The sequence below is a fragment of the Oncorhynchus tshawytscha genome, linkage group LG26 (genome assembly GCF_018296145.1).
Source record: "Oncorhynchus tshawytscha isolate Ot180627B linkage group LG26, Otsh_v2.0, whole genome shotgun sequence".
Lineage (NCBI taxonomy): Eukaryota > Metazoa > Chordata > Actinopteri > Salmoniformes > Salmonidae > Oncorhynchus > Oncorhynchus tshawytscha.
This window is the reverse complement of record NC_056454.1, coordinates 52,990,283-53,011,275: the sequence shown is the minus strand read 5'-3', so window position 1 is coordinate 53,011,275 and position 20,993 is coordinate 52,990,283. Positions and strand designations below refer to the sequence as shown.

At 46.8% G+C, this 20,993-nt stretch overlaps 1 protein-coding gene across 1 annotated transcript in view; it reads left to right on the top strand.

Moving 5' to 3' along the window:
• Window positions 1-20,993, top strand: part of myo10l3 (myosin X, like 3) — a 278,527-nt gene that overhangs the window by 73,240 nt on the left and 184,294 nt on the right. Inside the window, exons 16-20 of the mRNA XM_042306828.1 lie at window positions 4,174-4,256; window positions 9,533-9,641; window positions 15,804-15,884; window positions 16,974-17,098; window positions 18,152-18,266. Coding sequence (XP_042162762.1) covers window positions 4,174-4,256; window positions 9,533-9,641; window positions 15,804-15,884; window positions 16,974-17,098; window positions 18,152-18,266 — 513 coding nt within the window. The remainder of the gene's footprint in view (window positions 1-4,173; window positions 4,257-9,532; window positions 9,642-15,803; window positions 15,885-16,973; window positions 17,099-18,151; window positions 18,267-20,993) is intronic.

Below are 20,993 nucleotides of genomic sequence, written 5' to 3'. Positions count from 1 at the left end.
AGGAGGAGTAGAATGAGGGTGCGGCTAAAGGCTATCAAAACTGGTCGCCTAGAGCGTTGGGGACAGAGAATAAAAGGAGCAGATTTCTGGGCATGGTAGAATATATTCAGGGCATAATGCGCAGACAGGGGTATGGTGGGGTGCGGGTACAGCGGAGGTAAGCCCAGGCACTGGGTGATGATGAGAGAGGTTGTATCACTGGACATGCTGGTTGTAATGGGTGAGGTCACCGCATGTGTGGGAGGTGGGACAAAGGAGGTATCAGGGGTATGAAGAGTGGAACTAGGGGCTCCATTGTAAACTAAAACAATGATAACTAACCTGAACAACAGTATACAAGGCATATTGACATTTGAGAGAGACATACAGCGAGGCATACAGTAATCACAGGTGTTGAATTGGGAGAGCTAGCTAAAACAGTAGCTAATCAGCTAGCACAACAACAGCAGGTAAAATGGCGTCGACTAGGCAGGGAGGGTCGGATTAACTACACACAGAGCCTGAGTGCGGCTGGGGCCGACAGATTAAACATAAACAAGCAGAATGGAGTACCGTGATTAATGGACAGTCCAGCATGCATCAGCTATGTAGCCAAGTGATCAGTGTCCAGGGGGCAGCGGTGGATGGGGCAGGGATGCTGGACTGGCGAGTATTATCCAGGTTAAAAAAAACTGGCTGGCTGTGCAGAAGGTAAAAGGTAAAAGCCCCGCTAGCAGTGGCTAACAATGACTAAATAGCTTGTAGCTAGATAGCTGATTAGCTTCTGGAGGTTCTTGAGCGTGTTCTAAAAATTAAAAATAATAGCGATTCCGTATCACATTGGATGAGGCAGGTTACCTGAAGGTATAAACAAATTAAAAATCGAAAAGAGATTGAAAGTAAATTGAAAGTAAATATGGGTCCAGTGAGTGTTTGGGACGCGGCGATTCAGACGGTTAGCAGGCCTGTGCTAACAAGCTAACAGTTAGTAGGCCGGGGCTAAACAAGGTAGCAGTTAGCGGACCGGGGCTAAACAAGGTAGCAGTTAGCGGACCGGGGCTAAACAAGGTAGCAGTTAGCGGACCGGGCTAAACAAGGTAGCAGTTAGCGGACCGGGGCTAAACAAGCTAGCAGTTAGCAGGCCAAATTAGCAAGCAAGGAGATAGCAAGTTATTTCCAATTAGTTAGCCTTTGGGGCGTCGCGATGGGGTGAGTCTGTTTATGCCTCTTCATGCGGTGACATCGATAGACTGGTCGTGGGTCCGGATATTGTAGCCCAGGAGTATGCTTCGGTGGTAGCACAGGAGCTCTGGCCGGGCTAGCTTCAAGCTAAGTGGGTGGAAACGCTAGCCAGGAGTAATCATCCGGGGTTGCGGTTAGCTAGTTAGCTAGTTGTGAAGATCCAGATGAAAATGTTCCGTTTACGGTGGGAATCCGGTGGGAATCCGGGGATAAAAAAAATATAGGTCTGTTATGCTCTGGTTAGAGTCGCGTTGTTCGAACTGGTGAGAGCTTTCCGAGCTAAAGGTTAGCTGATGACTGGTTAGCTGAACACCGCTAGCAATGGTTTGCTGACTGATACCTGGTAGTTAGCTGGCTAGCTTCAGTTGAGGGGATCCGGATCCAAAGTAAATATAAGTACTTTAGAAAAAATAGCTACATTGGGTGAGGCGGGTTGCAGGAGAGTATTTAGAAGTTGAGGTTTAGCAAAATGTTTTAAAAGATATGCGAAGAAAAATATGTTTTAAAAAAACGATATATACGATATATATAAGGGACACGACACGACAAGACGTCCGACTGCTACGCCATCTTGGAAGTGCTGTTTTGGCCACGACTGTACATGTAGGTAGGGATGAAGTGACTAGACAACAGGCTTGATAATAGACAGTAACAACAGTATACTGTAGGTAGGGGTAAAGGATGGATAGACAGTAACAGCAGTATACTGTAGGTAGGGGTAAAGGATAGATAATAGACAGTAACAGCAGTATACTGTAGGTAGGGGTAAAGGATAGATAATAGACAGTAGCAGCAGTATACTATATATACAAAACTATGTGGACACTCTTTAAAATGAGTGGATTTGGCTATTTCAGCCACACACGTTGCTGACGTAATAAATCGATCGCACCACCATTCTCCGTAGACAAACAGCCTTACTGAAGAGCTCAGTGAATTTCAACGTGGCACCGTCTTAGGATGTCACCTTTCCAACAAGTCAGTTCTGTAAGTGCTGTTATTGTGAAGTGGAAACATCTTGGAGAAACAATGGCTTAGCCACGAAGTGGTAGTCCACACAAGATCACAGAACGGGAGTGCCTGGACTGCCGAGTGCTAAAAATGGTCTGTTCTCAGTTGCAACACTCACTACCGAGTTCCAAACTGCCCTGGAAGCAACACTCACTACCGAGTTCCAAACTGCCCTGGGAGCAACACTCACTACCGAGTTCCAAACTGCCCTGGGAGCAACACTCACTACCGAGTTCCAAACTGCCCTGGGAGCAACACTCACTACCGAGTTCCAAACTGCCCTGGGAGCAACACTCACTACCGAGTTCCAAACTGCCCTGGGAGCAACACTCACTACCGAGTTCCAAACTGCCCCTGGAAGCAACGTCAGCACAGGAACTGTTTGTCGGGGGCTTCATGAAATGGGTTTCCATGGCCGAGCCACAGCGATTCCTGTCCTTCCTCTCCCCAGACCCCAACTCCCCTAGGAGAGGATGCTGTGGAGCCACCCTGATTCCTGCCCTCCTCTCCCCAGATCCTAAGTCCCCAGGAGAGGTGGCAGTGGAGCCACCCTGATTCCTGTCCTTCCTCTCCCCAGATCCTAAGTCCCCTAGGAGAGGTGGCAGTGGAGCCACCCTGATTCCTGTCCTTCCTCTCCCCAGACCCCAACTCCCCTAGGAGAGGAGACTGTGGAGCCACCCTGATTCTTGCCCTCCTCTCCCCAGACCCCAACTCCCCTAGGAGAGGATGCTGTGGAGCCACCCTGATTCCTGTCCCTCCTCTCCCCAGACCCCAACTCCCCTAGGAAAGGAGGCTGTGGAGCCAACCTGATTCCTGCCCTCTCCCCAGACCCCAACTCCCCTGCTGCTCGGGTCTCTGTGTCATCTGGAAGGCCTCGGTGTCATCTGGAAGGCCTCGGTGTCATCTGGAAGGCCTCGGTGTCATCTGGAAGGCCTCGGTGTCAGCCTCGGTGTCATCTGGAAGGCCTCGGTGTCATCTGGAAGGCCTCGGTGTCATCTGGAAGGCCTCGGAAGGCCTCGGTGTCATCTGGAAGGCCTCGGTGTCATCTGGAAGGCCTCGGTGTCATCTGGAAGGCCTCGGTGTCATCTGGAAGGCCTCGGTGTCATCTGGAAGGCCTCGGTGTCATCTGGAAGGCCTCAGTGTCATCTGGAAGGCCTCGGTGTCATCTGGAAGGCCTCGGTGTCATCTGGAAGGCCTCGGTGTCATCTGGAAGGCCTCGGTGTCATCTGGAAGGCCTCGGTGTCATCTGGAAGGCCTCGGTGTCATCTGGAAGGCCTCGGTGTCATCTGGAAGGCCTCGGTGTCATCTGGAAGGCCTCGGTGTCATCTGGAAGGCCTCGGAAGGCCTCGGTGTCATCTGGAAGGCCTCGGTGTCATCTGGAAGGCCTCGGTGTCATCTGGAAGGGCTCTGTTAGTTCACATGGAGGACAGTCACATCCTTTAGTAGATTTCTCCCAGTCCAACTGTATTTTAGAGGTTGTTTCACCATAAATAACACAAGGTGAAATAGTAACTCAGGAAGTCCTCATCCGAGGTGAAGCTGCACCATCATTAAACTCATAAGCACATCTCTGTCATGGGTCATTTTGTATATGTCTATGGAATCAATACCTGTAACGCTTCCTGTCCTGGGCCAGGAGAGCAGTACTTCAGTAGGAGGGAGGAATCTGTTGCTGCTATGCTGTTAAGACCAGGGGCCGAGTAACTGTCGACAGGTGCCTGTCTTAACACAGCAGTCGACTCCTCTCACCTGCTCGTAGCCGCACTCTCACTGAGCTTCAGATCAGGCTCGTTCTCTTTCAGCATGTGTAACATGGCCCTAGTGAACATACACTGTCCTGTCCCCTGCCAGGTAAACTAACTGAAACATGTCCCCAGTGAACATACACTGTCCTGTCCCCTGCCAGGTGAACCTAAATGAAACATGTCCCCACTCTGTCAGGTTCTGTATGACGTCAGAGGGGTCCTACAGAAGAACCGAGACACCTTCAGAGATGACATCTTAAACATGCTCAAGGACAGCAGGTGTGTGTGGTGTGTGTGTGTTGTCCCCTGGTCATGGAATGGCTACTAGATGTTCCTCTGACTGGAATAAATAAGCACAACAACCCACAAAGTCTGACCCTGTACTAAAGTCACTCCACTGTGTTAATGTAATACCCCCTGACCCTGTACTAAAGTCACTTCACTGTGTTAATGTAATACCCTCTGACCCTGTACTAAAGTCACTCCACTGTGTTAATGTAATACCCTCTGACCCTGTACTAAAGTCACTCCACTGTGTTAATGTAATACCCTCTGACCCTGTACTAAAGTCACTCCACTGTGTTAATGTAATACCCTCTGACCCTGTACTAAAGTCACTCCACTGTGTTAATGTAATACCCTCTGACCCTGTACTGAAGTCACTCCACTGTGTTAATGTACAGAGTAATACCCTCTGACCCTGTACTAAAGTCACTCCACTGTGTTAATGTGCAGAGTAATACCCTCTGACCCTGTACTAAAGTCACTCCACTGTGTCAATGTAATACCCTCTGACCCTGTACTAAAGTCACTCCACTGTGTTAATGTAATACCCTCTGACCCTGTACTAAAGTCACTCCACTGTGTTAATGTAATACCCTCTGACCCTGTACTAAAGTCACTCCACTGTGTTAATGTAATACCCTCTGACCCTGTACTAAAGTCACTCCACTGTGTTAATGTAATACCCTCTGACCCTGTACTAAAGTCACTCCACTGTGTTAATGTAATACCCTCTGACCCTGTACTAAAGTCACTCCACTGTGTTAATGTAATACCCTCTGACCCTGTACTAAAGTCACTCCACTGTGTTAATGTACAGAGTAATACCCTCTGACCCTGTACTAAAGTCACTCCACTGTGTTAATGTACAGAGTAATACCCTCTGACCCTGTACTAAAGTCACTCCACTGTGTTAATGTAATACCCTCTGACCCTGTACTAAAGTCACTCCACTGTGTTAATGTAATACCCTCTGACCCTGTACTAAAGTCACTCCACTGTGTTAATGTACAGAGTAATACCCTCTGACCCTGTACTAAAGTCACTCCACTGTGTTAATGTAATACCCTCTGACCCTGTACTAAAGTCACTCCACTGTGTTAATGTACAGAGTAATACCCTCTGACCCTGTACTAAAGTCACTCCACTGTGTTAATGTAATACCCTCTGACCCTGTACTAAAGTCACTCCACTGTGTTAATGTAATACCCTCTGACCCTGTACTAAAGTCACTCCACTGTGTTAATGTACAGAGTAATACCCTCTGACCCTGTACTAAAGTCACTCCACTGTGTTAATGTACAGAGTAATACCCTCTGACCCTGTACTCACTCCAAAGTCACTCCACTGTGTCAATGTAATACCCTCTGACCCTGTACTAAAGTCACTCCACTGTGTTAATGTAATACCCTCTGACCCTGTACTAAAGTCACTCCACTGTGTTAATGTAATACCCTCTGACCCTGTACTAAAGTCACTCCACTGTGTCAATGTAATACCCTCTGACCCTGTACTAAAGTCACTCCACTGTGTCAATGTAATACCCTCTGACCCTGTACTAAAGTCACTCCACTGTGTTAATGTAATACCCTCTGACCCTGTACTAAAGTCACTCCACTGTGTTAATGTAATACCCTCTGACCCTGTACTAAAGTCACTCCACTGTGTTAATGTAATACCCTCTGACCCTGTACTAAAGTCACTCCACTGTGTTAATGTACAGAGTAATACCCTCTGACCCTGTACTAAAGTCACTCCACTGTGTTAATGTACAGAGTAATACCCTCTGACCCTGTACTAAAGTCACTCCACTGTGTTAATGTACAGAGTAATACCCTCTGACCCTGTACTAAAGTCACTCCACTGTGTTAATGTACAGAGTAATACCCTCTGACCCTGTACTAAAGTCACTCCACTGTGTCAATGTAATACCCTCTGACCCTGTACTAAAGTCACTCCACTGTGTTAATGTAATACCCTCTGACCCTGTACTAAAGTCACTCCACTGTGTTAATGTAATACCCTCTGACCCTGTACTAAAGTCACTCCACTGTGTTAATGTAATACCCTCTGACCCTGTACTAAAGTCACTCCACTGTGTTAATGTACAGAGTAATACCCTCTGACCCTGTACTAAAGTCACTCCACTGTGTTAATGTACAGAGTAATACCCTCTGACCCTGTACTAAAGTCACTCCACTGTGTCAATGTAATACCCTCTGACCCTGTACTAAAGTCACTCCACTGTGTTAATGTAATACCCTCTGACCCTGTACTAAAGTCACTCCACTGTGTTAATGTAATACCCTCTGACCCTGTACTAAAGTCACTCCACTGTGTCAATGTAATACCCTCTGACCCTGTACTAAAGTCACTCCACTGTGTTAATGTAATACCCTCTGACCCTGTACTAAAGTCACTCCACTGTGTTAATGTAATACCCTCTGACCCTGTACTAAAGTCACTCCACTGTGTTAATGTAATACCCTCTGACCCTGTACTAAAGTCACTCCACTGTGTTAATGTAATACCCTTTGACCCTGTACTAAAGTCACTCCACTGTGTCAATGTAATACCCTCTGACCCTGTACTAAAGTCACTCCACTGTGTTAATGTAATACCCTCTGACCCTGTACTAAAGTCACTCCACTGTGTTAATGTAATACCCTCTGACCCTGTACTAAAGTCACTCCACTGTGTTAATGTACAGAGTAATACCCTCTGACCCTGTACTAAAGTCACTCCACTGTGTTAATGTGCAGAGTAATACCCTCTGACCCTGTACTAAAGTCACTCCACTGTGTTAATGTAATACCCTCTGACCCTGTACTAAAGTCACTCCACTGTGTCAATGTAATACCCTCTGACCCTGTACTAAAGTCACTCCACTGTGTTAATGTAATACCCTCTGACCCTGTACTAAAGTCACTCCACTGTGTTAATGTAATACCCTCTGACCCTGTACTAAAGTCACTCCACTGTGTTAATGTGCAGAGTAATACCCTCTGACCCTGTACTAAAGTCACTCCACTGTCTTAATGTGAAGAGTAATACCCTCTGACACTGTACTAAAGTCACTCCACTGTGTTAATGTACAGAGTAATACCCTCTGACCCTGTACTAAAGTCACTCCACTGTGTCAATGTAATACCCTCTGACCCTGTACTAAAGTCACTCCACTGTGTTAATGTAATACCCTCTGACCCTGTACTAAAGTCACTCCACTGTGTTAATGTAATACCCTCTGACCCTGTACTAAAGTCACTCCACTGTGTTAATGTAATACCCTCTGACCCTGTACTAAAGTCACTCCACTGTGTTAATGTAATACCCTTTGACCCTGTACTAAAGTCACTCCACTGTGTCAATGTAATACCCTCTGACCCTGTACTAAAGTCACTCCACTGTGTTAATGTAATACCCTCTGACCCTGTACTAAAGTCACTCCACTGTGTTAATGTAATACCCTCTGACCCTGTACTAAAGTCACTCCACTGTGTTAATGTAATACCCTCTGACCCTGTACTAAAGTCACTCCACTGTGTTAATGTGCAGAGTAATACCCTCTGACCCTGTACTAAAGTCACTCCACTGTGTTAATGTAATACCCTCTGACCCTGTACTAAAGTCACTCCACTGTGTCAATGTAATACCCTCTGACCCTGTACTAAAGTCACTCCACTGTGTCAATGTAATACCCTCTGACCCTGTACTAAAGTCACTCCACTGTGTCAATGTAATACCCTCTGACCCTGTACTAAAGTCACTCCACTGTGTCAATGTAATACCCTCTGACCCTGTACTAAAGTCACTCCACTGTGTCAATGTAATACCCTCTGACCCTGTACTAAAGTCACTCCACTGTGTTAATGTAATACCCTCTGACCCTGTACTAAAGTCACTCCACTGTGTTAATGTACAGAGTAATACCCTCTGACCCTGTACTAAAGTCACTCCACTGTGTTAATGTGCAGAGTAATACCCTCTGACCCTGTACTAAAGTCACTCCACTGTGTTAATGTAATACCCTCTGACCCTGTACTAAAGTCACTCCACTGTGTCAATGTAATACCCTCTGACCCTGTACTAAAGTCACTCCACTGTGTTAATGTAATACCCTCTGACCCTGTACTAAAGTCACTCCACTGTGTTAATGTAATACCCTCTGACCCTGTACTAAAGTCACTCCACTGTGTTAATGTGCAGAGTAATACCCTCTGACCCTGCACTAAAGTCACTCCACTGTCTTAATGTGAAGAGTAATACCCTCTGACACTGTACTAAAGTCACTCCACTGTGTTAATGTACAGAGTAATACCCTCTGACCCTGTACTAAAGTCACTCCACTGTGTTAATGTGCAGAGTAATACCCTCTGACCCTGTACTAAAGTCACTCCACTGTGTTAATGTACAGAGTAATACCCCTGACCCTGTACTAAAGTCACTCCACTGTGTTAATGTACAGAGTAATACCCTCTGACCCTGTACTAAAGTCACTCCACTGTGTCAATGTAATACCCTCTGACCCTGTACTAAAGTCACTCCACTGTGTTAATGTAATACCCTCTGACCCTGTACTAAAGTCACTCCACTGTGTTAATGTAATACCCTCTGACCCTGTACTAAAGTCACTCCACTGTGTTAATGTAATACCCTCTGACCCTGTACTAAAGTCACTCCACTGTGTTAATGTAATACCCTCTGACCCTGTACTAAAGTCACTCCACTGTGTTAATGTACAGAGTAACCCTCTGACCCTGTACTAAAGTCACTCCACTGTGTCAATGTAATACCCTCTGACCCTGTACTAAAGTCACTCCACTGTGTTAATGTAATACCCTCTGACCCTGTACTAAAGTCACTCCACTGTGTTAATGTAATACCCTCTGACCCTGTACTAAAGTCACTCCACTGTGTCAATGTAATACCCTCTGACCCTGTACTAAAGTCACTCCACTGTGTTAATGTAATACCCTTTGACCCTGTACTAAAGTCACTCCACTGTGTCAATGTAATACCCTCTGACCCTGTACTAAAGTCACTCCACTGTGTCAATGTAATACCCTTTGACCCTGTACTAAAGTCACTCCACTGTGTTAATGTAATACCCTCTGACCCTGTACTAAAGTCACTCCACTGTGTTAATGTAATACCCTCTGACCCTGTACTAAAGTCACTCCACTGTGTTTAGAGAATGTTGAACATGTTTGTTCCGTCCTTCAGGCTTCAGGTTTGTTTGTTTAATGTAAAGGACTGTGGTTTATGTCCTTCAGGCTTGACTTCATCTATGACCTGTTTGAGCGTGTCGGGAGCAGGAACGGAGAGGAGACCCTGAAGATGGGGACGGCCAGACGCAAACCCACCGTCAGCTCTCAGTTCAGGGTGAGGACCTCTAACCTCTAACCCTAATCCACCGTCAGCTCTCAGTTCAGGGTGAGGACCTCTAACCCCTAACCCTAATCCACTGTCAGCTCTCAGTTCAGGGTGAGGACCTCTAACCTCTAACCCCTAACCCTAATCCACCGTCAGCTCTCAGTTCAGGGTGAGGACCTCAAACCTCTAACCCTAATCCACCGTCAGCTCTCAGTTCAGGGTGAGGACCTCAAACCTCTAACCCTAATCCACCGTCAGCTCTCAGTTCAGGGTGAGGACCTCAAACCTCTAACCCTAATCCACCGTCAGCTCTCAGTTCAGGGTGAGGATCTCTAACCTCTAACCTCTAACCCTAATCCACTGTCAACTCTCAGTTCAGGGTGAGGACCTCTAACCCTAATCCACTGTCAGCTCTCAGTTCAGGGTGAGGACCTCTAACCCTAATCCACTGTCAGCTCTCAGTTCAGGGTGAGGATCTCTAACCCTAATCCACTGTCAACTCTCAGTTCAGGGTGAGGACCAATCACAGAGGAGCATAGTCAACCTCTGACCTCCTTAACCATAACCTTCACTATACTGTATAGTCACATAGAATCCTTTTGGCTATGCCATGATACGGATTGCCTTGATCATGAGGTTAACAGTTTCCCTAAGCGTTTTGAATAGTCTTTTGTTTGTGTTTGAGAGAGAGAGTCCTTCTCAAGTGTTGAGCTCCTTGAGGGTAATTTACCTCTCCAGCATAGTGCTTGATGCAAAACTGGTGATCAGTCACTCTAGGCTTCATGTAGTACTGGTTAGTCTGGAGAGAGACAGAGACACAGCAGGTTATAATATATATAGAGAGAGGATTCCATGTGAGATGGGTGGGAGATGGGTGGGGGGCTTCACATGCCGTAACTGGTGTGGAGGGGATTTAGCCTGGACTACAGCTCCTAAAACTGGAGATTACCCCTCATCCACACGTCCCCCTGGCAGTATCTTACTGGAGACAGTCAGTCTGAGCAAAAGAGAGTGCTCGGTTCAAAGGTCCTTGCTGGCACTGCTGGGTAAATATAGTCCTGTAGCCAGAGCCTGTAAAAACCCTGGTCAGCAGGAGATGAGGACCCTAGGAGGTCAGAGCCATTGTATGTGAATCTGTTGTATTGAGGTTGCCTCTTGATGCTGGTCCTGTATCTATATCTCGATATTATGTTTCTGATTCCGTAAAAACAGTTTCAGTTGGAAGTTTACATACACTTAGGTTGGAGTCATTAATTCATTTTTCAACCACTTCACAAATGTCTTGTTAACAAACTGTAGTTTTGGCAAGTCGGTTAGGACATCTACTTTGTGCATGACACAAGTAATTTTTACAGACAGATTATTTCACTTATAAATCACTGTATCACAATTCCAATGCGTCAGAAGTTTACATACACTAAGTTGACTGTGCCTTTTAAACACCTTGGAAAATTCCAGGAAATGACGTCATGGCTTTAGAATCTTCGATAGACTAATTGACATCATTTGAGTCAATTGGAGGTGTACCTGTGGATGTATTTCAAGGCCTACCTTCAAACTCAGTGCCTCTTTGCTTGACATCATGGGAAAATTAAAAGAAATCAGCCAAGAACTCAGATAAAATTGTAGACATCCATAAATCTGGTTCATCCTTGGGAGCAATTTCCAAACGCCTGAAGGTACCACGTTCATCTGTACAAACAATAGTACACAAGTATAAACACCATGGGACCACGCAGCCGTCATACCGCTCAGGAAGGAGACGCATTCCATCTCCTAGAGATGAACATACTTTTGTGCGAAAAGTACAAATCAATCCCAGAACAACAGCAAAGGACCTTGTGAAGATGCTGGAGGAAACTGGTATAAAATTGTCTATATCCACAGTAAAACGAGTCCTATATTGGCATAACGTGAAAGGCCGCTCAGCAAGGAAGAAGCCACTGCTCCAAAACCGCCATAAAAAAAGCCAGACTACAGTTTACACCTGTACAGTACCAGTACTGAGTTGCTGTGCAGGGGTACAGGGTATTTGAGGTAGCTATGAACAGTCATGGCCAAAAGTTTTGAGAATGACACACATATTAATTTCCACAAAGTTTGCTGCTTCAGTGTCTTTAGATATTTTTGTCAGATGTTACTATGGAATACTGAAGTATAATTACAAGCATTTCATAAGTGTCAAAGGCTTTTATTAACAATTATGAATCATGAAGTTGATGCAGAGAGTCAATATTTGCAGTGTTGACCCTTCTTTTTCAAGACCTCTGCAATCCTCCCTGGCATGCTGTCAATTAACTTCTGGGCCACATCCTGACTGATGACCACCCATTTTTGCATAATCAATGCTTGGAGATTGTGAGAATTGTGGGTTTTTGTTTGTCCACCCGCCTCTTGAGGATTGACCACAAGTTCTCAAAGGGATTAAGGTCTGAGGAGTTTCCTGGCCATGGACCCAAAATATTGATGTTTTGTTCCCTGAGCCACTTAGTTATCACTTTTCCCTTATGTCAAGGTGCTCCATCATGCTGGAAAAGGCATTGTTCGTCACCAAACTGTTCCTGGATGGTTGGGAGAAGTTGCTCTCGGAGGATGTGTTGGTACCATTCTTTATTCATGGCTGTGTTCTTAGGCAAAATTGTGAGAGAGCCCAATCCCTTGGCTGAGAAGCAACCCCACACGTGAATGGTCTCAGGATGCTTTACTGTTGGCATGACACAGGACTGATGGCAGCTGAATCAACTTTTAGGAGATGGTCCTGGCGCTTGCTGGACTTTCTTGGGTGGCCTGAAGTCTTCTCCTTGAAGTTCTTGATGATCTGAAACATCAAATCAAAATCAAATCAAATCAAATGTATTTATATAGCCCTTCATACATCAGCTGAAATCTCAAAGTGCTGTACAGAAACCCAGCCTAAAACCCCAAACAGCAAGCAATGCAGGTGTAGAAGCACGGTGGCTAGGAAAAACTCCTTAGAAAGGCCAAAACCTAGGAAGAAGCCTAGAGAGGAACCAGGCTATGTGGGGTGGCCAGTCCTCTTCTGGCTGGGGCATGGTCCTAGGGCTCAGGTCCTCCGAGAGAGAGAGAAAAAAGAGCGAATTAGAGAGAGCATATGTGGGGTGGCCAGTCCTCTTCTGGCTGTGCCGGGTGGAGATTATAACAGAACATGGCCAAGATGTTCAAATGTTCATAAATGACCAGCGTGTTCGAATAATAAGAAGGCAGAACAGTTGAAACTGGAGCAGCAGCATGGCCAGGTGGACTGGGGACAGCAAGGAGTCATCATGTCAGGTAGTCCTGGGGCATGGTCCTAGGGCTCAGGTCCTCCGAGAGAGAGAAAGAAAGAGCGAAAGAGCGAAAGCACACTTAAATTCACACAGGACACCGAATAGGACAGGAGAAGTACTCCAGATATAACAAACTGACCCTAGCCCCCCGACACATAAACTACTGCAGCATAAATACTGGAGGCTGAGACAGGAGGGGTCAGGAGACACTGTGGACCCATCCGAGGACACCCCCGGACAGGGCCAAACAGGAAGGATATAACCCCACCCACTTTGCCAAAGCACAGCCCCCACACCACTAGAGGGATATCTTCAACCACCAACTTACCATCCTGAGACAGGGCCGAGTATAGCCCACAAAGATCTCCGCCATGGCACAACCCAATGGATGATTTAGGTGAAATCTTACTGGCAGCAATATCCTTGCCTGTGAAGCCCTTTTTTGTGCAAAGCAATGATGACGGCACATGTTTTCTTGCAGGCAACCATGATTGACAGAGGAAGAACAATGATTCGGCTGGTCCTTTTGTGGCAGGGCTGAAATGCAGTGGAAATGTTTTTGGGGGGATTCAGTTAATTTGCATGGTCAAGAGGGACATTGCAAGTGATTGCAATTTGTCTGATCACTCTTCATAACATTCTGGATTATATGCAAATTGCCATCATACAAACTGAGGCAGCAGACTTTGTGAAAATTAATATTTGTAATTCTCAACTTTTGGCCACGACTGTACATGTAGGTAGGGATAAAGTGACTGTACATGGGGACAAAGATTGTACTTTTTGGCCATAATGACCATCGTTATGTTTGCAGGAAAAGGGGAGTGGCTTGCAAGCAGAAGAACACCATCCCAACCATGAAGCACGGGGGTGGCAGCATCATGTTGTGGGGGTACTTTGCTGCAGGAGGGACTGCTGCACTTCACAAAATAGATGTCATCATGAGGATGGAAAATTACGTGGATATATTGAAGCAACATCTAAAGACATCAGTCAGGAAGTTAAAGCTTGGTTGCAAATGGGTCTTCCAAATGGACAATGACCCCAAGCATACTTCCAAAGTTGTGGCAAAATGGCTTAAGGACAACAAAGTCAAGGTATTGGAGTGGCCATCACAAAGCCCTGACCTCAATCCTATAGAACATTTGTGAGCAAACTGGGAAAAGTGTGTGAGCAAGGAGACCTACAAACCTGACTCAGTTACACCAGCTCTGTCAAGAGGAATGGGACAAAATTCACCCTTTATTGTGGGAAGCTTGTGGAAGGCTACCCGGAATGTTTGACCCAAGTTAAACAATTTAAAGGCAATGCTACCAAATACTAATTGAGTGCATGTACACTTCTGACCCACTGGGAATGAAATGAAAGAAATAAAAGCTGAAATAAATCATTCTCTCTACTATTATTCTGACATTTCACATTCTTAAAATAAAGTGGTGATCCTAACTCACCTAAAACAGGGAATTCTTACGAGGATTAAATGTCAGGAATTGTGAAAAACTGAGTTTAAATGTATTTGGCTAAGGTGTATGTAAACTTTAGACTTCAACTGCATATCTAGAGTTGTGTTTCTGATCCCATATCTAGATGTGTTGTTGTGTTTCTGATCCCATATCTAGATGTGTTGTTGTGTTTCTGATCCCGTATCTAGATGTGTTGTGTTTCTGATCCCGTATCTAGATGGGTGGTTGTGTTTCTGATCCCGTATCTAGATGGGTGGTTGTGTTTCTGATCCCGTATCTAGATGGGTGGTTGTGTTTCTGATCCCGTATCTAGATGGGTGGTTGTGTTTCTGATCCCGTATCTAGATGTGTTGTTGTGTTTCTGATCCCGTATCTAGATGTGTTGTGGTGTTTCTGATCCCGTATCTAGATGGGTGGTTGTGTTTCTGATCCCGTATCTAGATGGGTGGTTGTGTTTCTGATCCCGTATCTAGATGGGTGGTTGTGTTTCTGATCCCGTATCTAGATGTGTTGTTGTGTTTCTGATCCCGTATCTAGATGTGTTGTGGTGTTTCTGATCCCGTATCTAGATGTGTTGTTGTGTTTCTGATCCCGTATCTAGATGTGTTGTTGTGTTTCTGATCCCGTATTTAGATGGGTGGTTGTGTTTCTGATCCCGTATCTAGATGTGTTGTTGTGTTTCTGATCCCGTATCTAGATGTGTTGTTGTGTTTCTGATCCCGTATCTAGATGTGTTGTTGTGTTTCTGATCCCGTATCTAGATGTGTTGTTGTGTTTCTGATCCCGTATCTAGATGTGTTGTTGTGTTTCTGATCCCGTATCTAGATGTGTTGTTGTGTTTCTGATCCCGTATCTAGATGGGTGGTTGTGTTTCTGATCCCGTATCTAGATGGGTGGTTGTGTTTCTGATCCCGTATCTAGATGTGTTGTTGTGTTTCTGATCCCGTATCTAGATGTGTTGTTGTGTTTCTGATCCCTAGATGTGTTGTATCTAGATGTGTTGTTGTGTTTCTGATCCCGTATCTAGATGGGTGGTTGTGTTTCTGATCCCGTATCTAGATGGGTGGTTGTGTTTCTGATCCCGTATCTAGATGGGTGGTTGTGTTTCTGATCCCGTATCTAGATGTGTTGTTGTGTTTCTGATCCCGTATCTAGATGTGTGGTTGTGTTTCTGATCCCGTATCTAGATGGGTGGTTGTGTTTCTGATCCCGTATCTAGATGTGGTTGTGTTTCTGATCCCGTATCTAGATGTGTGGTTGTGTTTCTGATCCCGTATCTAGATGGGTGGTTGTGTTTCTGATCCCGTATCTAGATGTGTGGTTGTGTTTCTGATCCCGTATCTAGATGGGTGGTTGTGTTTCTGATCCCGTATCTAGATGATCCCGTATCTAGATGGGTGTTGTGTTTCTGTATCTAGATGGACTCTCTCCATTCCTTGATGAACACTCTGAGTGCCTCCAACCCTTTCTTTGTGCGCTGCATCAAACCCAACATGAACAAGGTGGGTCATTCAGTACTCACCACAACATGAACAAGGTGGGTCATTCAGTACTCACCACAACATGAACAAGGTGGGTCATTCAGTACTCACCACAACATGAACAAGGTGGGTCATTCAGTACTCACCACAACATGAACAAGGTGGGTCATTCAGTACTCACCACAACATGAACAAGGTGGGTCATTCAGTACTCACCACAACATGAACAAGGTGGGTCATTCAGTACTCACCACAACATGAACAAGGTGGGTCATTCAGTACTCACCACAACATGAACAAGGTGGGTCATTCAGTACTCACCACAACATGAACAAGGTGGGTCATTCAGTACTCACCACAACCACCAGCTACTGAATGTGAACTAGTCTGTTACTGTGTACATAGGCAGGCAGATCCCAGAAATTCCATATCTAGCTGCTATTCAAAGTTTTAATAGTCGTCTGCTGCCTTGTCCCGGCTGCCTTGTCCCGGCTGACAAGGGAATGCTGTTGTCTCTGGGGGGCTTAGCTGTATCACAGGGACTTCGTTTGTTGAACATTCAAGTCCTGACACTCCTCTGAACAACAGGTTGATAACATGCCTGATGGTAGGGTACCACACACACACAGCCAGTGAGATGTGAATCAGAGTTAAGTGATTGTGCAGTGTGATAAGCAGCACTGAGGAACAACATGACACAGTCAGAACAGAACAGCTGAGAACAATAGAGTTGATTTATACCGGACTGAAACGATCCTGTGGGTTAAGGACATGTAACAGAATTCTAGTTCCTAAACACCTTGTATCCCCCATCCTGTAAGACGAGCACAGTACTGTTCCCTCCTGTAAGACACGCATAGTACTGTTCCCTCCTGTAAGATGAGCATAGTACTGTTCCCTCCTGTAAGATGAGCATAGTACTGTTGTGGGCCCTCCTGTAAGACACGCATAGTACTGTTGTGGGCCCTCCTGTAAGATGAGCATAGTACTGTTGTGTGTTGCCTCCTGTACTGTTAACTATACTTCTGTCCAGTCGTACGACGGCTGCTGTTTTTGTATTCTCACAGAGTTAGAGTTGTAAAGTAATTCAGTGTGTTTTGTACTTCTCAGAACGCCAACATGTTTGACCCAGAAGTGGTCCTGAACCAGCTGAGGTATTCTGGGATGTTGGAGACCGTGAAGATCCGCAGGGCTGGTTTCCCTGTCCGCAGGACTTTTAATGACTTCAACAGCAGGTGAGAAAAACGGACAATGGTCTTTTTACAGGGAAGACAGACTAACATCACCGTCTCCCGTGCACGGTAGATCATCTGCTGGGTGTCGACGAACGCCGGGGTTTCAACGTGTAGAATCACCTGCTGGGTGTCGATGAACGCCGGGGTTTCAACCTGTAGAATCACCTGCTGGGTGTCGATGAACGCCGGGGTTTCAACCTGTAGAATCACCTGCTGGGTGTCGATGAACGCCGGGGTTTCAACGTGTAGAATCACCTGCTGGGTGTCGATGAACGCCGGGGTTTCAACCTGTAGAATCACCTGCTGGGTGTCGATGAACGCCGGGGTTTCAACCTGTAGAATCACCTGCTGGGTGTCGATGAACGCCGGGGATATACTCTGTGATCAGGGTCAATGGCATGGCTACCCACTGTGCCTCCTCCGCTGTGCACCTCCAAGGCTCATGTTGGCCTGCCTACCCTCTTACAAAACAGCAGAACATGCGGACTCAGTGTTCACCTGGGTCATTGAGCTCGTGTTGATTTCCTATTGTGCTGCTGTCAACTGTCTGGGTGTCATGACATGTTGTGCTCCTTCAACACGTCTGGCCCTTGTCTGGCCCGTTTGATTTGTCTGGCCCGTCGGCTCTGTGTCTGGCCCGTCGGCTCTGTGTCTGGCCCGTCGGCTCTGTGTCTGGCCCGTCGGCTCTGTGTCTGGCCCGTCGGCTCTGTGTCTGGCCCGTCGGCTCTGTGTCTGGCCCGTCGGCTCTGTGTCTGGCCCGTCGGCTCTGTGTCTGGCCCGTCGGCTCTGTGTCTGGCCCGTCGGCTCTGTCTGGCCCGTCGGCTCTGTGTCTGGCCCGTCGGCTCTGTGTCTGGCCCGTCGGCTCTGTGCCTGGCCCGTTGGATCCGTGTTGGATCTGTGTCTGACCCGTCGGCTCTGTGTCTGACCCGTCGGCTCTGTGTCTGACCCGTCGGCTCTGTGCCTGACCCGTCGGCTCTGTGCCTGACCCGTCGGCTCTGTACCTGACCCGTCGGCTCTGTGCCTGACCTGTGTGCGTCTCTGTTCCCTGTGCAGGTACAAGATGATCCTGAAAGACAAGCATCCAACAGACGACCAGAGAGGGAGATGCACAGAGCTGCTGATGTCATACGACCCCGCCAAGATAGACTGGCAGCTGGGGAAGACCAAGGTACGCTGGCCCCGTGGCTCTGACAACGCATCACACTCTTACACGCATACTGCAGTGGGTGAATAAAAGATGTGTAGCACGACCAGGTCTAATCTGAGGGAAATATGTGTCTCTAATATGGTCATACGTTGGACAGGAGGTTAGGAAGTGCAGCTCAGATTCCACCTCAGGCTATGTGCACAATGCCCACAAAATGTCTTCTCTTGAGTGCCATGTCTGTCTACGGCGGCCTTTCTCAATAGCAAGGCTATGCTCACTGAGTCTGTACATAGTCAAAGCTTTCCTTAAGTTTGGGTCAGTCACAGTGGTCAGGTATTCTGCCACTGTGTACTCTCTGTTTAGGGCCAAATACCATTCTAGTTTGCTCTTTTTTTTTGTTAATTCTTTCCAATGTGTCAAGTAATTACCTTTTTTGTTTTCTCATGATTTGGTTGTGTCTAATTGTGTTGCTGTGCTGGGGCTTTGTGTTTGTGAACAGAGCCCCAGTACCAGCTTGCTTAGGGGACTCTTCTCCAGGTTCATCTCTCTGTAGGTGATGGCTTTGTTATGGAAGGTTTGGGAATCACTTCCTTTTAGGTGGTTGTAGAATTGAACGGCTCTTTCCTGGATTTAGGCCTAATTCTGCTCTGTAGACCCTGTAGTGGTAGTTTATTGACCGTGTAATGTAGTGGTAGTTTATTGACCCTGTAGTGGTAGTTTATTGACCCTGTAGTGGTAGTTTATTGACCCTGTAGTGGTAGTTTATTGACCCTGTAGTGGTAGTTTATTGACCCTGTAGTGGTAGTTTATTGACCCTGTAGTGGTAGTTTGTTGACCCTGTAGTGGTAGTTTATTGACCCTGTAGTGGTAGTTTATTGACTGTGTAATGTAATGGTAGTTTGTTGACCCTGTAGTGGTAGTTTATTGACAGTGTAATGGTAGTTTATTGGCCGTGTAGTGGTAGTTTGTTGACCCTGTAGTGGTAGTTTGTTGACCCTGTAGTGGTAGTTTGTTGACCCTGTAGTGGTAGTTTGTTGACCCTGTAGTGGTAGTAGTTTGTTGACCCTGTAGTGGTAGTTTGTTGACCCTGTAGTGGTAGTTTGTTGACCCTGTAGTGGTAGTTTGTTGACCCTGTAGTGGTAGTTTGTTGACCCTGTAGTGGTAGTTTATTGTTGACCCTGTAGTGGTAGTTTGTTGACCCTGTAGTGGTAGTTTGTTGTGGTAGTTTGTTGACCCTGTAGTGGTAGTTTGTTGACCCTAGTTTAGTGGTAGTTTGTTGACCCTGTAGTGGTAGTTTGTTGACCCTGTAGTGGTAGTTTATTGACCCTGTAGTGGTAGTTTATTGACCGTGTAGTGGTAGTTTGTTGACCCTGTAGTGGTAGTTTGTTGACCCTGTAGTGGTAGTTTGTTGACCCTGTAGTGGTAGTTTGTTGACCCTGTAGTGGTAGTTTGTTGACCCTGTAGTGGTAGTTTGTTGACCCTGTAGTGGTAGTTTGTTGACCCTGTAGTGGTAGTTTGTTGACCCTGTAGTGGTAGTTTGTTGACCCTGGTAGTTTGGTAGTTTAGTTTGTTGACCCTGTAGTGGTAGTTTGTTGGCTGTGTAATGTAGTGGTAGTTTGTTGACCCTGTAGTGGTAGTTTATTGATCGTGTAATGTAGTGGTAGTTTGTTGACCTTGTAGTGGTAGTTTGTTGACCGTGTAATGTACTGGTAGTTTATTGACCCTGTAGTGGTTGTTTATTGACCGTGTAATGTAATGGTAGTTTGACAGTGTAATGTTAGTGCCCACAATTATGTGTTGGGCCTTTGTGCGTTAGTGTTTTGGTTATCAGTGCCATATTTTTGTGGTTAAAGTTAGGAAATTCAGGTGGGTTTGAAAGTAGAGGTTGGGATTGCATTTCCTGTGTAGAAACAGTCTAATTATATCCATGTCTGATTGTGTGATGAGGAAGCTAGGACCACACGGTAGGGTGGCAGCATCGGATGTGGGAAGGAAGGATGTTGTCCAGGGAGCTTCCTCTCTGCGACTCGGAGAGTGTAGAGGAGAAACAGGAGCTGGGGGTGGGATAGGGGAAGACGGTTGGGGAGCTGGGGTGGGGATGGGACAGGGAGGAGGGGATGGGACAGAGAAGAGGGTTGGGGAGCTGGGGTGGGGATGGGACAGGGAGGAGGGGATGGGACAGAGAAGAGGGTTGGGGAGCTGGGGTGGGGATGTTGAAGAGGGTTGGGGAGGAGGGGATGGGACAGGGAAGAGGGTTGGGGGAGGAGGGGATGGGACAGAGAAGAGGGTTGGGGAGCTGGGGTGGGGATGGGACAGGGGAGGAGGGGATGGGACAGAGAAGAGGGTTGGGGAGCTGGGGTGGGGATGTTGAAGAGGGTTGGGGAGGAGGGGATGGGACAGGGAAGAGGGTTGGGGAGGAGGGGATGGGACAGAGAAGAGGGTTGGGGAGCTGGGGTGGGGATGGGACAGGGAAGGAGGGATGGGACAGAGAAGAGGGTTGGGGAGCTGGGGTGGGGATGTTGAAGAGGGTTGGGGAGGAGGGGATGGGACAGGGAAGAGGGTTGGGGAGGAGGGGATGGGACAGGGAAGAGGGTTGGGGGAGGATGGGATGGGACAGGGAAGAGGGTTGGGGAGCTGGGATGGGACAGGGGAGGAGGGGATGGGACAGAGAAGAGGGTTGGGGAGCTGGGGTGGGGTAGGGACAGGGGAGGAGGGGATGGGACAGAGAAGAGGGTTGGGGAGCTGGGG